General features: G+C 38.6%; 1 protein-coding gene across 2 annotated transcripts in view; it reads left to right on the top strand.

Annotated features, from left to right (window-relative positions):
• The window catches only part of NR2E1 (nuclear receptor subfamily 2 group E member 1), a 39636-nt gene extending 21992 nt beyond the window's left edge, over positions 1-17644 (top strand). Inside the window, exons 4-9 of one of the 2 annotated variants that reach the window (XM_075266648.1) lie at positions 120-355; positions 6773-6919; positions 7834-7930; positions 8298-8447; positions 11582-11687; positions 16930-17644. In XM_075266648.1, coding sequence (XP_075122749.1) covers positions 120-355; positions 6773-6919; positions 7834-7930; positions 8298-8447; positions 11582-11687; positions 16930-17092 — 899 coding nt within the window. In that variant the 3' untranslated portion in view covers positions 17093-17644. Of the gene's footprint in view, positions 1-119; positions 356-6772; positions 6920-7833; positions 7931-8297; positions 8448-11581; positions 11688-14935; positions 14981-16929 lie in introns of those variants that run through there. The other variant, XM_075266649.1, reaches the window with a different exon arrangement.
• Positions 17645-18398: the final 754 nt, after the last annotated feature.

The raw sequence follows: 18398 nt of genomic DNA, 5'->3' as shown, positions 1-18398 counted from the left end.
AGGGAAGATTTTCATGATTTTAACCTTTTAATGAACTGAAGTATCTAAGAGCCTGCTCTTTGCATCAATTTACCAAATGAGTTTGATTAGTACTAAGATGATTACTGGATTGATTTCAGCTGTTCAACATGAAAGAGGACCAAGAACATCCACCATAAGAAAGCAAGTGGCTCTGTATTTCAGAGGACATAAGGATGTCAATGGAACCACTCCTCATTTTCCATCAGCAGCTTTGCCAGCACCTACCTTTTTCACCACTGTTAGTCAACTGGAGCCTCATAACCTAGAGTTAGCTGCAGTATCGACCACCCCCGAGAGACAAACCTTAATTGGACTAGCTCAACCAACCCCAAAGGTAAGCTCATAGACCTCATAGGAATAGCTCAAGATTCTGTTAAGGCTCCCCATCTGTTCTTGTACTCAATACATCCAAGACTTTGAGATGTTCCCAACAGTTAAAGTGGATTTTCAGGATTAGCTGTTATCTGTGCACATATTAGAAGTAACACTATTTCTAGCCATTATATGACTCATAATTTGCAATTTTTAGCAGTTTACTCCTATACACACATGCTGTAGCTGGACTTTGCAGCCCTCATTGAACTGGTGGGAAAGGACTGTACACACTAGGTATACAGGAATTTCCTCTTTCACTGGTTCTCTCCATTTCAGAAATGGTCCCAGGACATTTTTAGGACACACACGTGTATATATATATATATATATATATATATATATATATATATATATATATGTATTAACCTGTAATAATCTTATGTGTTGAACGTGCTTTGGTAGTGATAAAATGTATCTATTCGGCTCCAGCAGCAGCTTAAGGCTGTATTGTTTTTTTCTCCTACTACCTCTCTCTCCCACTGCTCACTCCTCCCCCTTCCCTTTCCAACTTCTATAAACCTGAGTTATGTGACGTGTACTCTGTCTTGAGGCAGATACATCAGTGATTTTCACAGTGAAAGTGGATTTATCAAAGGGAGAGGGAGCAGGGAAACTGTAAGAGCAGAAAGAGACATTTATCTTGGATAAGTTATGTTACAATGTTCCTTATAACCTGCTTTACTACCCTTGTGCACATAGTGCGTATTTAACATTGGTTTCTACTTTACAGGAAACTTTCTGTTATATCTTTTAGACTTTTTTTTCTGTATTTTAAAGGATTAGTAAAACATGACTGCTTTCTTCCAGAGGTAGTTGCAATACAACATAGAACCACTAGAGAGAGGTTTGACATTGTTTTCAAAAGAATGTAGTCATGTTTTTCTAATCCAGGACATCCCCTTTAAGTAGTGATTTTTAATTCTATATTATATATTAATAGCATTATACATTATATTTCTCATTGTGATCTTACCATGTGGTGACAGTACTATTTTGAAACTTTCTGTTAATTTATATTTTCATTTACTTACATGTATTTATTTATTTTGTAAATTTAATTACATTTTTTTTCATACGTTCCCATTGTGCAGTATATAACTGGCAAGCTGTTGGTTTATTGATGTCCATCGCTCTATTTATTCAAAAATACTGTCAGCATCCATGTCTATTTTCAGTAGCATCAGCCACGTTAACATTCTCAGACTGACCCACAGGTGAATGCCCCAGTGGGCCTCAGAGTCAGGTGGGCTCCCATGGTACAGTACACTCATTACTTTTTGTACATATACTCATCATACAGCATCTATACCAGGCTATAAGTCAGTATAATAAACTGAGATGACATCTAAGGGCAGAGTTAGTCCAACCACTATCCTTCCTCATCATCACTTTCTCCATCACACTGCAGGGGCCATAGTCACCAGTTATCTTGCAGAGTCTTTCTACTGCTTGAAGCCTGCTGCTGTGTGACCATATATGCATGGTTCACAGAGGTAAAAGGGCGCTAGGTCAAGGCAAGAAACAGGGGAGGGCCGACTGAGAGGGTCCCAGTACAAATCCTATCAGAAACAAGGTCAACGCAGATAGCTACTACTGAAAAAAGATATATTGGCAACATTTTAAGAATTTGCAGATGTGTCAAGTAATATGTGCTTCTAGCTGTAAAGTGGGTCCCCAGAATGAATTTTACTGGTGGGCCCTAAGTACCCCAGTCTGACACTGCACCTTAATGTCCTTTACAGTGATAAAAGAAAATTAGTTTACATCCAGTTCAGTTTCATTTAGATTCAGTTTTTGTAGTTAGTTAAAATTCTAGAAATGGATATCTTTAAAGATTTACTTTCTGTCCTTTAGGCTCAACTCCTACATCTAGTATAAAATTAGAAATGCAAACTGGAAGATATAAAAAAGGTTATTAATATCCAATGTATTAGTGACATTAATGACATTAATGTATTAGATCATTAATGTCCAAAATACCCTGCATCCTTAAAAGTTTAAAGGCTATGTACTTTTTTCGAGCCATTTCCTATTGCTTTATTGCATAGAAAATGACAAAGCAAGTTTTTTTTATACTTTTGATGAAAAGTATTCCACTATTTTGTGTACATTACTTAAAGCTCCTGGGCCCTAACACAAAATCTGTTATGGGGCCCCTACCTACTCTGTGCCATGTAGAAGAGTAGCATTTTATTCATCAGAGGGACCTTTTTGTCCCTCTCAGGGTCTAAGGCCTAGTAGCAACTGCAACTGTACTCCCTATAGCAACACTCCTGTCAAAAGTGTAATTTAAATCTCCTATGCCCCAATGAGAGCCCTTGATATTTAGATTGTGGGATCTTTGGCTCCTCCTCAGGTTCCAGGGCCATTAGTGGCTGCTACCTTTTTACTCCCCCCCCCCCCCCCCATAGCTAGGCAGTACAAAATATAGGACTGTGCTTCTTGTATCGTATGAAAGAGGTGATTCACCTGTGTTATTACATATAAATATCCCAATCCTCTGTGTTATCTTTGGAAATAATAGAGCAGAACTGAATTGTCTCTTTCATACAACACCAGAAACACATTTCTACATGGACGTACCCTAATATGTAGAAAGTAACTGTCAAATAACAATCCTTCTCCATGCTGTTCTCCTGCTCTTAATCTTCAATCTGACTGCTTGTTTACATTATATTCTTCTGTCTTCAGGTGGATTTGAGTTGGATTCTCCTGCTAGCTAGTTAATTGACTTATTGCCACATTATGTGTGATAGTAGCACCTTATCTACAACTTAGAAGTGTTAAAATAGCAAGGAATAGCAGAGTGTAGCCCTCCCTCCCTTTTATAGACTAAAGCTAGGTTCACAAGGAGGAAAATGTAAGAGAAATTCCTCTTCAGTTCCCACCATCGTACTCGGCCACAGGATTTCCACAATGGAATGCCGATGCCGATGCAAGGCCTCAGCATTCCATTGTGGCCTTCCTCTGTTGATTAGGTCCGGATGAATGGAACTAATCTGTAGGGACTCCCAAGCCACAGAATCCACGCCAAGATTTACTAGGATGCTCATTTTTTTCCACTTGGATACAAACACTTGGCACTTAATGAGTGAATGGTGAAATCCAAAGTTTTTTTTTTATTTTGATATACAATCCAAGGTCAATTTGACGTTTTGGCTAACTCAATGTAGCCTTCATTAGACGGACTGTAGCAAAGGAGAGGGATCAAAAGGTGCTGAATGTCTCTGGGAATGGCTGATTCAGATTTTTTTTCCATTTCGTGCTGCTATGACTATAAGGGGTGTTACACCCTGAAATGCATAATCCATTATATGAACCAGGAATCATTTGTAACCTTTTGTAACTTTTTATTCATGAAGATCAAAAGTTAATTTTAATTTATTTCCTGGAAGGTTTTTGTCTGTTGCTGGAAATCCTTTTCTTCTTCAGTGTGCTGTGATCTCTGCCTGAAAGCAATGGGAGGCAGATTCAGACTGGAATCCACACCCAAATCTGTGGCAGATTCCTCTATGATCATACCCTAATATGTAGAAAGTAACTAACTGAAAAGTGGCAAATAAAACATATTACTTTAATAAGATATATTAAAAAGTGTCATATATTACCCCTCGTTCACATCTGCGTTTGGTAATCCATTCAGGGAGTCCACATGGGGACCCCCCGAATGGAATACCAAACGCATTGGCAAGCGGTGTGCAGTGAAAGCACACAGACCCCATAGACTATAATCATGAAAAGTTGTTTTTTTAATTCAAAGTTTTATTCCAAATTTTTCAACAAACATCAGAGCTTACAAATGCCCCGAAAACATAAGGAGACTGAAAAGTTGTTTTTAACTGAAGGTTTGCTTTAAGCTTTTATACCGCAATTTACAAGTAGCAAAAAACAGCTATATAAATAGTTATTCAGCTTTGTATATGTAACAGTTTTTAGTATCACATTGTGGTGTTAAAAATGTATTTCAATTCTTCAGACAACTCAGAAATCAAGATGCTATACAGTGTTCAGGCCACAGCAGGAGTCAGTATGTTCCCAGTAGAAGTCAAGTTTAATCCATTAGAAGATGCACACAATTGGTTAATATGGAAATTCTTCAATTAAAATGATCAGTTTGATATCTAGTCACAGGCAAGCTATGGATTTCTTTTATGGCTAAGGCCCTATGTAGCAAATCTTGGCTAAAATGTAGGTAAAATCTATTCTATCTTTTTCCCGCAGAGCTTTTCATTGAACACTTATTGCGTTTTTTTATTTTCCTTTTAAATCTATAGGGAAAACATGCTGCATTTAAAAAAAAAAACAAAAAAAAAACAAAACAGCTATGTGTGGATGAGAAACTAGAATTTGTCATCAACTAGAATTCCATTCACATTTCTGTCAGTGGTGGAGATTTATTAAGAAGAATGCAGCAGAATTCTGGTGTGATTTGTAGCAAAAAACTGTCTAACATGCTGTGCGCCACATTTATCAAATGGCTTATTTACGCCTCTAATAGGAGGTACTATGATAAATCTGGTTCAGTTTAGCCCTGTCTAGTCTAAGTTTGCACTGTCTAGCTTTTAGACAGTATCAGTTCTGTCCCAGCAGGCATCTTCTGATAAAAAATAAATGTGTTCATTTTCCAGCCTGACAGACCAAATAAAAGTCTATCGAGTCATTTTTTAACATCCAGTTTTATCTGAAATATATGGGTTGGGTAAAAAAAGACCAATGAAGTTTTTCCTTTTTTTCACTTTTTTCACTTTTTTTTTATCAGTTAAAAACTGATACAAAATGGAAATTAAAAACTGATGTCTGTTTTTTTTTTTTCAAGTGAATGTAGTCTTATTGCAAAGTAATGAGTGAAATCTGCAGCTCACTTAGCACCAACATCAACAGCAAAATGCACAAATAACACAAGTAGATTTCATTGTGGATTTTGGTGTAGGTTTTTGGTTGGTTTCATAGTACAATTTATATGCTGTATGTGCACAGGGCCTTAAAGGGGGGGGGAATCCTGTTTCCTGTTCTAAGAATTCATTAAAGGGGTTTTCCTAACTCGCCTGCTCACCAACTTGCATGCTGTGTGCTCTGTTCACTTCCTGGTTTTCTCTGTTAATTGGTGGGCGGGGTTTCACTTGCTCTGCTAGCCCTCTTCATAGCAGTACATGTTTGCAGTCATAATGAGGGATGGTGGTAAATAAGTTAGCACAGTATCACTGGGAGATGCACAATATGAAGTAGATGTAATAGAGCTGGATTTGATAGGTGATGAGAATCACACATTTACATGCTATAGGACCAAGAGTCAGCTTGCAATAAACTCAGTTTTAGGTCTGTGTTTACATACAGAGGTAACAGACTCCCTGTCTCGGCCTTTATGAGCAAAATTCAATTAGCTGACCTGATAACTGGAAGAGAGAGATAAATGGCTCAGAAATACAAGCTGCTCCTGAGCACTCAGCTCCCCCTCCCCTCCCCTCCCCTCCCCTCTCTGCCCCACTTGTCCTGGGGCAGAGAGATAAAATCATCCCCAGGTCCATGGTTATGGAAATGAAGTATAAACAGTGAAGTGAATAATCTCAGATAATAGCCAAACAAAGCAGTTTTGCTGAAGCAATGTATTTAGGAGAAATCTTAAATCCGCATAATCTAGCAGTATAGATAGGATCCTTTAGATGGGACAACCCCTTTAAGGAGTAATTCCAACTTACTAAAGACTATGAATATGTTTGAGTTCCTAGTAGCTAAGCAACCAGAGATTGTGGCCATGCTGAATCTGCATTGGTTGTGTAGATTCAGTATGGTCACTTTGCAGAAAGTGAGAACACCACAAGAAGTAGTAATGCACTGAACAGAAAAATAAACATTATTAGATAAAACAAGTAAAATTCTAATCCAATTATTAGTCAAAATTTTCATTCAGGTTGTTATTTTTTATATATTTTACATTAGACATTAGCCTACAATCAGATAAAAGTGATTCAAAACAGGCGTGAAAAATGTACATTTTTTACTGCCATTTTGCATTCATTTTCATGGATCTATCATACATTTGATTATACTGAGGTATCTACGAAAAGGACAAAAACTGTACATGACCTATTTATAATAGGCTGATAAAATGCACCATAAACACATCTGTCATATGAATAGCCCCCACACACATACAGTGAACGTAATTCAGCATATGACAGACATAAAAAAAAAAAATACCTGTCACACAGTCGTGTGAATGTAGACTAATATAGCAACTGTGATGCTCTATAAAGTCAAATACAATAAAGCATCCTGCAGATGTATACCCCATACATAGGTAAGATGATTTTTATTAGGATATAAAGTGTTACTAATATATCACTAATCAGACTAAAAACAATGTAAAATTTTCTAGTATCCTCATGAAGTGAACGGAGCTCCCCTGTACCTCTATGAAGTGGCCACAGAATCAGTATGTGAATCAGCAGCACGGCTTCTATTCATGAGCATTAAATGGGCAAAGAGTGTGCCCGCTTTCTCCACCTTATCTTTACAAGATCAGGTAAGAAATTCATTAAAACTATATTTGCATTCTTTTCTTCATTCTTTTCTTATAGACTAGTTTTCTTTAATTTACTCTTTTTACCATCATGTATTATAAAACTAAAGGAAGCTTGTTTGTACCGTAGATACATAGTGTGAATATATATTATCTGCCAGGTTCCTTAGACTATGAACATTAGATACCACAGAAAGCTTGATTCTCATTCTGTGTTTTTTGCATTTTTCTTTAGGATAGACTATGACTAAAACTGAAAAAGCACAAAACCTATACTAGCTGATAAAAAGAAAAGTTTTATCCTGCTCTTTATGATTTATTTCCAGTTTCACTTAAAAATATACTGTATTTTAAAATTTAGAAAAAAAAATTGTGCACCAAAATAGATGTGTCAACCAGGCCTTCATAGGAAGGTGAACTCGTACAACAGTTTTACGAACGACATGACATTTTATATGCACATCTTAGTAATTTTGTTATTATATAACTGATGTTTTTTTATTTAATTGTATCCATTTATTTGAGCTCCCCACCAAATAGTAAATCATTTAATGTATCCATTTTATTAGATCGTATTCTGATCTGAAGCCTCACCCTGTTGCTCCCCTTTTACTATTTAATCACACCGCATATTATCCCACATATAACAGCTCGACATAGATTGAGCTGAATATTTGTTTTGTTAAATAAGAAATTTTGTACTTTAGGGGCAATTTAGTTTGGAGGGGTAGTATTGTATATACCGTCTTGTCTGATCTCCATAACACAGTGCATCCTCAGTATCATTAACAAAACATAATTGAGATAAAATATTCAGCTATAAAGAGATCTAAAGAGCTAGCAAAGGGATCCTGAAATAAGAGCGGTATGCATGGCTGATGTACTTCTAAACCTATCATTCATATATTGTGTGGCAGCTGATGCTCCTGGAAGACGCATGGAGAGAGCTATTTGTTCTGGGAATAGCACAATGGGCCATCCCGGTTGATGCTAGCACGCTACTGGCTGTATCTGGTAAGGACTGCTCAATTTAATGACTTTGTTGTAGAAATTAACATTAAAATACATTGCTGGGAATATGAACAACATGTGAAGAATAACAAATCCCATGTGAACAATAGACCATACCTGTCATTTATAAATCTATATTTAAATGCAAATAATGTTGTCTTGTTGTATTCATAACTGCTTGTATCATCATTGAAATGCTAATCACTGTGTTTGTTATCATCCAAAGGAGTACTTTATTATCATTTTCATAAAAATCAACGCCGAAATAGTTTATACCAGGCTGACAGATACATTTTAAGTGGAAGAGATTTGCTGGGGATTAGAAATGAAAGGTATGAAAACTATACATTTAGATATGTTTTGATTTCAGGAATGAACAACGATAACACAGATTCGCAGAAGTTGAATAAAATCATAGCTGAAATTCAGGCGTTGCAGGAAGTGGTGGCGAGGTTTCGGCAGCTTCGACTAGATGCAACAGAGTTTGCCTGTCTCAAATGCATTGTCACTTTTAAGGCTGGTACGTTACTAATAGTATAAATCTGATGAAATTAGAAAATGTATGGTAAAAGTGTATTTACAATAGGACAGAAAATGATTTGTATTGTGTCCATTTTCCGCATATTGAGCAGAATCTTTCTATATCCATTCATGTTAGTGTTAGAAATACAGTGACTGAATTAAATGATATATGAACAAAATTGAACATAAAAGTTAAGTCTTGTGCAAATATCATGTACAGATGTAGGCCCCACAGGACGATCCACAGTGCTAAAGCGCTGCAGGGAAAACCATGCTGGGATCACATCGCAGTTCTTCCTGCAGCGCTTTGAACAGAAAGTTTGCAGAGTTTTCCTCCGTGACTTTCTGTTACAATTATATCTATGGGAAAGCCTCTGGCGTTTCCGTAGATATAATTGACATGCTTTGAATTCCAAAACCGCGCCGGGTTTGGAAATCTGCAGTTTTTACCGCAAAGTGGGCATGGGATTTGTATGAATCCCATCAACTTTGCAATTACTATAAAACATGATGATTTTTCCCACAGCGTTTTCGCCGAAGCCAAACCGTCGCATTTCCGACCCGTGGGGCCTCGGCCTGAAAATGCTTTGCGCTTTTTTCTGCTGCATTTGTCATTGAGTTTTTGTTGCGTTTTCCTCTGCTTTTTTCTTCCCTTATTAAATCTACAGGGTACATGCTTGCAATTCCACAGCTAAAATTGACATGCTGCTCCTTTCTGCAGTTTTTTATTTCTATAATATTTAGATAAGATTAGCCAAAATCTCATTCACTTTTCTGGTACTGTAAAAAGCAATGTCTATTTCCACTGTGTGTCCAAAGCAGCCAAAAATGCTGCATTTCTGCAACGCGGGGCCTTAGCCATAGGTTGGTTTCATGCCCATATACTGTATAACACCTCCAAAACTGAAATATCCAACAACAAGGGTCTAATAAGTCAAACATAAATTACCTTAAAAATCTATGGTAGGTTAAAGAGGTTGGTCCTTTCAGCCCAATATTGAGAGACAAATGTTATTGTTTATATCATAAAAAGTTGTGACATTTTCCAATTTATTTTCTGTATCAAAGCCTCACAGTTTTATAGATCTCTGCTTGTTGTCATTCATTCTGTTTACTCCTAGTGGATAAAATTTTGAAAATAGTCATGTGACATACAGTCCATGGTCATGTGATGTACACACAGGTGCACAACACGATATAGTCACAGCACAATCAGGCATCTGCCTGATAACAAGCTGTGCACCTGTGTACTCATCACATGACTATGGACTGTATATCACATGACCATGTACTGTATATATCACTTGATCATGGTCAGAATGTTATCCACTAGAAGTAAGAAAAACGAATGATAGCAATCATAGATCTAGAAAACTGTAAGGAATGGATACAGAATGTAAATTGAAAAACTGTACTACTTTTTATTATACAAACCATAACATTTGTCTTTCAATATTGGTCTGAAAGTGGACAACCCCTTTAAGTTTCCTCCAGTGAACTGTGGGTCTGTGTGTTGAAGCCATAGTTTTATTGCAAAAATGCATCTGCCAAAATTAATATCCTGTAATAAATGTAGAACAGGATCCGAGGTGGTGGTGGATGACAGAGGTTCAAAAAAAAAAAAAAAAAAAAAGAAGCGATGTCAATAATGATGCAACCCAGGGCCACATGGTGGCTCAGTGGTTAGCACTGCAGCCTTGCAGCGCTGGAGTCCTGGGTTCGAATCCTGCCAAAGGCAAAAAGCCATCTGCAAGGAGTTTGTATGTTTTCTCCGTGTTTGCATGGATTTCCATCCCATATTCCAAAGACATACTGATAGGGAAAAAAATGTACATTGTGAGCAGGGCCGGCGTCAGCGCACGGCATAGTCGGGCAAGTGCCGGGGCCCCCCGGCACTTGCCTGTCACAATTTCAGTTCATCGGCGTCCGTCCGCCGATGAGCTGGAATACATACGCGATGCAGGAGCTGAGAGATCAGCTCCTGCTTTAAAGCTCCGGCCCGGCTTGCGTGTGTAGGCGTGATGACGTCATCGCATCACGCTTACACACGCATGCCGGGCCGGAGCTAAGCAGGAGCTGATCTCACAGCTCCTGCATCGCGTATGTGACTGGAGAGAGGAGCATCGGGGGAACGATGGAAGGTGAGTGATAGAAGGTGAGTGTAAGTGTTTGTTTGTATTACATATTAAGGTGAAACATAATGAAGGGGGCCCATGAAACTGGGGGGCAAATGAAGGGGAGGGGGGGAACGGCATGACACTGGGGAAGATGAAGGTGGTGGGGAGAGAACGGCATGAAACTGGGGACAGAGATGGAGGGGGCCCAAAGAAACTGGGGGGCAAATGAAGGGGAGGGGGGGGAACAGCATGACACTGGGGCAGATGGAGGGGGGGAGAACAGCATGACACTGGGGCAGATGGAGGGGGTGGGGAGAGAACGGCATGGAACTGGGGACAGAGATTGAGGGGGCCCAATGAAACTGAAGGGGGCAAATGAAGGGGAGGAGGGGAACAGCATGACACTGGGGCAGAGACGGGGGACATGAAACTGTGGGCAGATGAAGGGGGAGAACGTGATGAAACTGGGGACAGAGATGGAGGGGGGGACACGAAACTGGGGGCAGAGGAAGGGTGTATATGAAACTGGGGGAGAGATGGAGGGGGGCATATAATTTACAGGTGACTGTAGGAGGATTGTACTGTGTGGGAGCACATAATAAATGAATGAGAATGGGTGGAATCAACATAAAAGTGGGTGGAGCTAAATTTGCAGCGGCGCGCAGAGCTTCATCTGCAACGCACAGTGTCTCGACTCCCCCACCTCCTTTACAAGGGGGCCCACTGAGGCTCTGTCGCCCAAGGGCCCATAAAAACCTGGAGCCGGCCCTGATTGTGAGCTCTATGTGGGACTCACAATCTACATTAAAAAAAAATGATGCAATAGTTCATAAAACTGATAAGGTGCATGCAATGGAAGTCATAATTTAACAGCACACTAAATGTATGACTGTCATTTTAAATAACTTGACATATGAACAGTATAATATAAAAAATATGAATTACCAGTTTGCATTCTGTGTCTATTAGTTTGCTAACTGTGTTACTGCATATTAATATGTTTCTATTCTTTTAGTACCTACACATAGTGGCTCTGAACTGAGAAGTTTCAGGAATGCAGCGGCCATTGCAGCCTTGCAAGACGAAGCTCAGCTGACTCTCAACAGTTATATACATACCAGGTGACTGAGTAAAATTTAAGAATACAGAAAATATCTATTTGGCATTGTTTTTTCTATCAATTCTGACATTCTGTACTTATTAAGCACAATTAGTTTTGGTGCCTTATGTGCCTTTTAAGCTCTATAATGTCAGAAAGTAGTGTCAGATGGGGAGAGGGGAAGAGGGGAGGGGGCGTGATTCAGAGTCAGCCAGAGTCAGCCAGAGTCACAGTTCAGAATCACATCCCTTGTCTGCTTTTGCCTGACATCGCCCTTCTGACAGTACAGAGACAAAATAGTATATAAGGCACCAAAACTAACAACATTGATTGCTCAGGAATGGTGGGGGCTAGAAAAAAAATCCAACTGTGGCAGAATCAGTGAGGCAGCACCTAATAAAAATATAAAGATCTGAACTTGTTGGAGGTGGTGGCAGGTCCTCTTTAACCACTTCAGTACCAGGCCAGTTTGTGGTCCAGGACCAGACACATTTTCGGGTTTATTTGTATGTGCGGTTTTGAGGGCTGTAACATTTTCCTCGCATGTCTCATTCAACTAATTTCTGCATCTTTTTTCGGGGACATATAGGGCTTTATTTTTATGTTTTTATTTTTGAATGTGTTAATTTTTTTTATATCTGGGAAAATATAAATATAATAGGAGGGAAATTGTGTCTGATTTTCACTTTATTATTTTTTTTATTTAATAACACAAAGTGCTACTGAAAAACTTTATAAAATATTTTTTTCTCTCAGTTACGGTAATTTTTATTTTGTATGGTGTCGTCGTGAGTGGGGCTATAACCTTTAATAACGGCGTTTTATTAGTGTGTTTTATTTATTATTTTTTTTATTTTATTTACATTTTTTTTTACTTTTATATTATATATTTTTTTTTTTTCAGATTGTGTTCCCATAAGGTGATAAGAGACCTTTGGGGACATCTGATCACTTCTTTCTTTGCTAGAGAGGCTGATTTCTCCTATAACTGGGGCTGCTACATTTAGCCTCAGTTGCAGGAGGAATCCTGTAGGATCCAGCAGCTCTTGTAAGACTCTGACACCGGCGGATCACGTGAGGGCGGCCCCATCATGGCGGCGCCCATAGCCGTGTATACAGCGCTCATTGAGCGCTGTATACACAGCGATCGAGAAGACAGGGAAGGGAATAAACCTTCCCTGCCATCTCTCTGGGAGCTCCGGCTGAAGTTACAGCTGGCTCCCAGCTTCAGCAGCTGCACGATTTTGTGCAGCTGCGGTGTTCTGACTGGACGTACCGGCAATTTTCACTTTTCATCATCAGATGCACATTCATTTCTGGAAAATAAACTAATGCAACACATTGGGCTAATGCTCACTACACACCTGGATAAAGTCCTGGAGGGGTTCAGTTTCCAAAAAAGGGTAACATGTCAGGGGATTCCACTTTACTGGCAATTCAGGGGCTCTGCAAACACAAACTGTCTAACTCTGTGCAAAACCCAAATAGCGCTGCTTCTCTTCTATGCCTTGTTGTGTTCCCAAACAGCAGTTTATAACCACATATGATGTTGTTAAGAAAGGTATCCCAGGTTCAATGTCAAATATGTGGACATATACTGTGCTTTGATCACACAGCAGGACACAGAAGTGAAGGAGTACTGTTTGGTTTTTGGCACACAGATTTAGATGTATGGTTTTTGGACACCATGCTATCTTTGCAGAGTTCCTAAACAGCCAGTAAAGTGGAATTTCTTAGGAAGAGACCCCATTTCGAAAACCAAACCCCTAAAGGAAAGAATTTATCAAGGCATTTAGTAAGCATTAGTTTTCCCAGATGTTAATGCACAGCAGATTGGGAAAATGGAATATGCAAGCTGTGCAGCATACATTGGGTACACCAAATTCCCCACTATTACCCCAATATGTCCTAGGGTTGTGTGCATTCTGGGGGGGTCATTTCTGGTGTATTTTCTCTTGTAAACTCTAAACTAGAGGTGTGTCCTTATATAAACTTGCACAGTTTATACATTTCCCTTCCTTACAGTCAGTCTTGACATAGACATGTGACAACTTTTTTTTGTGGTGATGCAGCTATATGAGGGTTTATTTTTTGGCACGTAAGATGCATTTTTTGATTACACCATTTTGGGGTGCCTAGAACTTGTTGACTAGATTGTAACTCTTTCTGGGGGGGAGCAAAACATTAATTATAGTAATCCTTTTTAGTATTTTATTTTTTGCCATCCACCAGGTTATTTTTATTCTATGGATCAGTACGACTATGATGATAGCTAAATGTAGAGGGTCTTTTTTACGTTTTATACATTTTGTTTTTCCAGAATAAAACATATTTTAGTCAAAAAACTAATTACTTTTGCATCACCAACTTCTGAGAGGTGTAATATTTTCTTACAGGGTTCGTTTTTACGGCGTTCACTGTGCAGCCAAAATGGCATGTCACCTGTATTCTATGTTTCAGTATGATTCCGGGGATACCTAATTTTTATGGTTTTATTTACATTTTAACCCCTTAACAAAAATCCAAATCTGTGCCAAAATTTTTATTTTTATTTTTCTAAAAGTTGCCATATTCTGACTCCCGTACCTTTTTTATACTTCTGTGTACGGGGATGCATAGGGCGTCTTTTTTGTGGGTCTGGTGTACTTTTCAGTTATACCATTTTGGGGAATTGCTTTTGCTTTGATTACTTTTTATTGACATTTTTATCAGAGGCAAATCAGTGAAAAAAAGGCGGTTTGGCATTTTTGACTTATTTTTTTTACTGCTACGGCGATTACTGTACAGGAAAAATATTTTTATAGATGTGTAAACTGAGTGTTTTTGGACACAGGGATACCTAAAGTGTATGTGTTTCACAGTATTTAAGTACTGTTATATGTGTTTTAAGGAAAGGGGGGTGATTTGAATTTTTATTTATTTATTTTTCCTTTTTTTACGGTCTTGAACCACAGATGGTCTGATCACTAATGCAATGCACTAATGCATTGCAAAATACTGGGGCTTCTATTGCAAGCACCGGAGGGTTTAATACTTGCGATCGGGCACCGACCTTGTGCAATAGCACTGGGTGTCTACAGTATAAAACAGTAGACACCTGGCGTCTATGATGGCTGCCTGGCTTCCGAGCGGCCGCAATATTTAAACACCCCGCATCCGCTGTACTAGTACCGCAGATTTCGGGAAGGGGATAAACATCAAAAGCCATTTTTGGAATGGGTTTTTAGAGATGATTTATTTATTTGACGATTCAGATTTTTAAATTTTCAGGGGGCTTGATTCTGTGTCCTTCTGATCACTGGTTCAGTATCATACACTGCCATGCATATCCATAGGCTGACAGCCGTAATTAAGTGATCATATGACAGGATCTTAAGATTCTATAAAATTGGCAGACCAGCGGTGACGGAACAGACTCTGGGCTGCCAAAAGAACCACATGGACCTCGCAAAAGTGGTGCAGGGGGGCTCATGAGTTAAGTTACATCCCTGTGGACCCCTTAGTTGCTGTGGTCATCACTGACTGCATCATCTAAGGGAAAACAATCGGAAGTTAGCTTCCATATTTGAGCACCCAACTGACCATCTGTTTACAGAAGCAACCTGAAACCTACACATATACAGAATGGGGCTGGAAACAGTGCTATAACAGTGCTATAGGCTGAGTCACTGCAGCTACTTCAAATTTATCCAGAGGTCCCTCCTTTGTGCTTGAGAGATGTCCAGATGTTGGAGATACACTCCATGTTGGGTGGACTTGCGTTATAGTTAAACAGGTCTGGACATCACTACGTAGAATACTGAAGCTGCTACCGGTTTCTACATTTCACAGCCATTGTTTTAGTCTTAGACCTTAGGCCATTGGGCTTATGTTATGCCCAGTATAAATTGATGAAATACCTTCTCATGTTAGCCAGAATACATGTGGCATCCTTATGGTGTACCTCAACCCTCCTGATATCAGATATCTTTAAAGGAATGGACACCATTATGCTGTTCCAGAAGAATAGCTGACACTTGTTCCACTTTGATAAGATTTGTTTTCCTTGGATTAACTGATCACACACTCCCAGCCTGTCATATTGAATGCAATGGGTTAGGCAATATATGCTTCCCCTCCTTCTTCTTCTTACCTCAAGATTGCTTAATGGTAGCAGTGCTCCCCCCACCGTGCCCCCTTTTTCATTTCTCTCCTGTGTGTTAATCTCCTTATTACCTATGTATTCTGTGTTGTATTGGGTTAATAGGCCTGCATCTGACAATTATGTTTTATGTACTATTGTTCTATAGATTGTCCATGTTTATTACTCTGCTAAATTTTATACCCGTTTGATATTGTACAATTGTTGTACTTATTCTCCTTTTGTTATATTGTATAAATACCCAAAAAACCCTGATTAGAAGATGAAGATTATTGCTTAGGAAGATGGATCCTGGAGGATGTGCCTAATTTATGTTAATGCATGCACTTCGTCATAAATCAATCATATACTGTATTTTGGAGGGGCAGAAATGATCAAGATTGGCCTGCAAAAAGCTAGTCTTGATAAATCAGCCCCAGTGTGCATCAGGGAAATAGAAATGAGGACAGTGTTTCACAGAGGAGGATACAACTACAATAAACGTTACACTCCACACAGTTTACAATAACGTTACACTCCACACAGTTTACAATAACGTTACACTCCACACAGTTTACAATAATGTTACACTACACACAGTTTACAATAACATTACACTACACACCTTTTACAATAAACGTTACACTCCACACAGTTTACAATAACATTACACTACACACAGTTTACAATAACGTTACACTACACACAGTTTACAATAACGTTACACTCCACACAGTTTACAATAACATTACACTACACACAGTTTACAATAACGTTACACTCCACACAGTTTACAATAACGTTACACTCCACACAGTTTACAATAACGTTACACTCCACACAGTTTACAATAACGTTACACTCCACACAGTTTACAATAACGTTACACTCCACACAGTTTACAATAACGTTACACTCCACACAGTTTACAATAACATTACACTCCACACAGTTTACAATAACGTTACACTCCACACAGTTTACAATAACGTTACACTCCACACAGTTTACAATAACGTTACACTCCACACTTCAAACAATGGGCTAGCAAAGAAATGACCAAACTGCTTTTTAAAGTATCTCTACTATGAATACATAACAATCTATTAATCCGCTCTTATGTTTCTCATATATTATTTCACAGATACCCTACACAGCCTTGCCGTTTTGGGAAACTTCTATTGCTCCTACCAGCTTTACGGTCTATAAGCCCATCCACAATAGAAGAGGTTTTTTTCAAGAAAACTATTGGCAATGTGCCTATCACACGACTTCTATCAGATATGTATAAATCTAGTGATATCTAACCTGGAGGACCGACCTAAAGAGCTTATACAGAAGACTGACTACAGGCAGATGCCTTACTAAGGAATACGACTCAAGGACACAATCATTGTGGAGATGTTTTGTCAAAAATAGCCATCATATTGATGTGTATGCTATCAATCTCTAATCTGCCACATAATGTAGTCAGTGCTGTTTTGCCTATAAGGCCAGGTGATGACTGTTAAGTACCTGCAAACATCCTGGTAACTCAAAATGAACAGAAAATACACAAACATACTTGACCTTCCATAGTAAAGTTCAGAGTCTACAGGAACCAATGAGAAACCAGACTTGCATCAATTATGGGTAAAGGACATGTTAAACAAGATATATGGATGTGTTCTTTAGATATATGTCATACAGATAATTCTGGACCAAATAATCACATGTTCACAACCACTGGGAACATATATTTTGGACTTTCAAACTCACATGCCGCATTTTCTTACCTGTACGTTGAACAAGACTGATTCTATCCAGATCATTGGCTATACTACTGGCAATATAAAGAGTATGTTTGCCTATGAGGATCATTTACACTTTACAAATAAATATACTGTATATAAAAGTTCAGTAACTTTTTAAACATACTGTATTACTTACGTTTTACTGATCCAAAATTACTACCAGTAAATCCAGAATATAGGGGTAAACTGTAGATCATGAGACTGCTGGAGGTACCTAAATACTAAGTACTCTGCTAACTTTGACAGTTCCATAGAGATAAACAGAGTGGTAGTACCACCTCCCAGATAAAGGTAAAGGTACCCCTACAATCTCATGATCAATGGAGAAGTCAGTAAACAAACCCCATTGTTATCTCATATAGGGTGAATAGTATATATGTTGTATTTGTTGGCAAATCCCTTTAATTGAGCCCTGTATTATAATACAGTTGGCAACCCAGACACCGTATAAGATAAGTAATACAATATAAGTATTATAAGTGATAAAACCTACTCATAAAGTTACTCAATGTATTACCTAGGTTAATTCTATATTTTAGTTGCAAACTGGTGTCCAAAGGTGTCCTTGACCTAAGTGTGGTGGGTACGTAAAATGGTTCTTGATTGCAACGGAGCTGCACTCTCCAGTGGCACATCAGAATTGCCAGCTGATCTGTAGAGAACAATCTGACACAGCTATGTGTTTTTCATGTCCATCATTGTGGAGAATTCACTGTGTTGGTTCAAGTTTATAATAGCTGCGTCAAATCAAATTAGACATTTTATATACTTTAATGCTAGCCAACAAGTGTAGGGGGGAGGGGGCAGACAACTAAAGCAT

This window comes from Leptodactylus fuscus, chromosome 3 (assembly GCF_031893055.1).
Source record: "Leptodactylus fuscus isolate aLepFus1 chromosome 3, aLepFus1.hap2, whole genome shotgun sequence".
NCBI lineage: Eukaryota > Metazoa > Chordata > Amphibia > Anura > Leptodactylidae > Leptodactylus > Leptodactylus fuscus.
The sequence above is the reverse complement of the archived record's forward strand: the minus strand, read 5'-3'. Positions and strand labels throughout refer to the sequence as shown.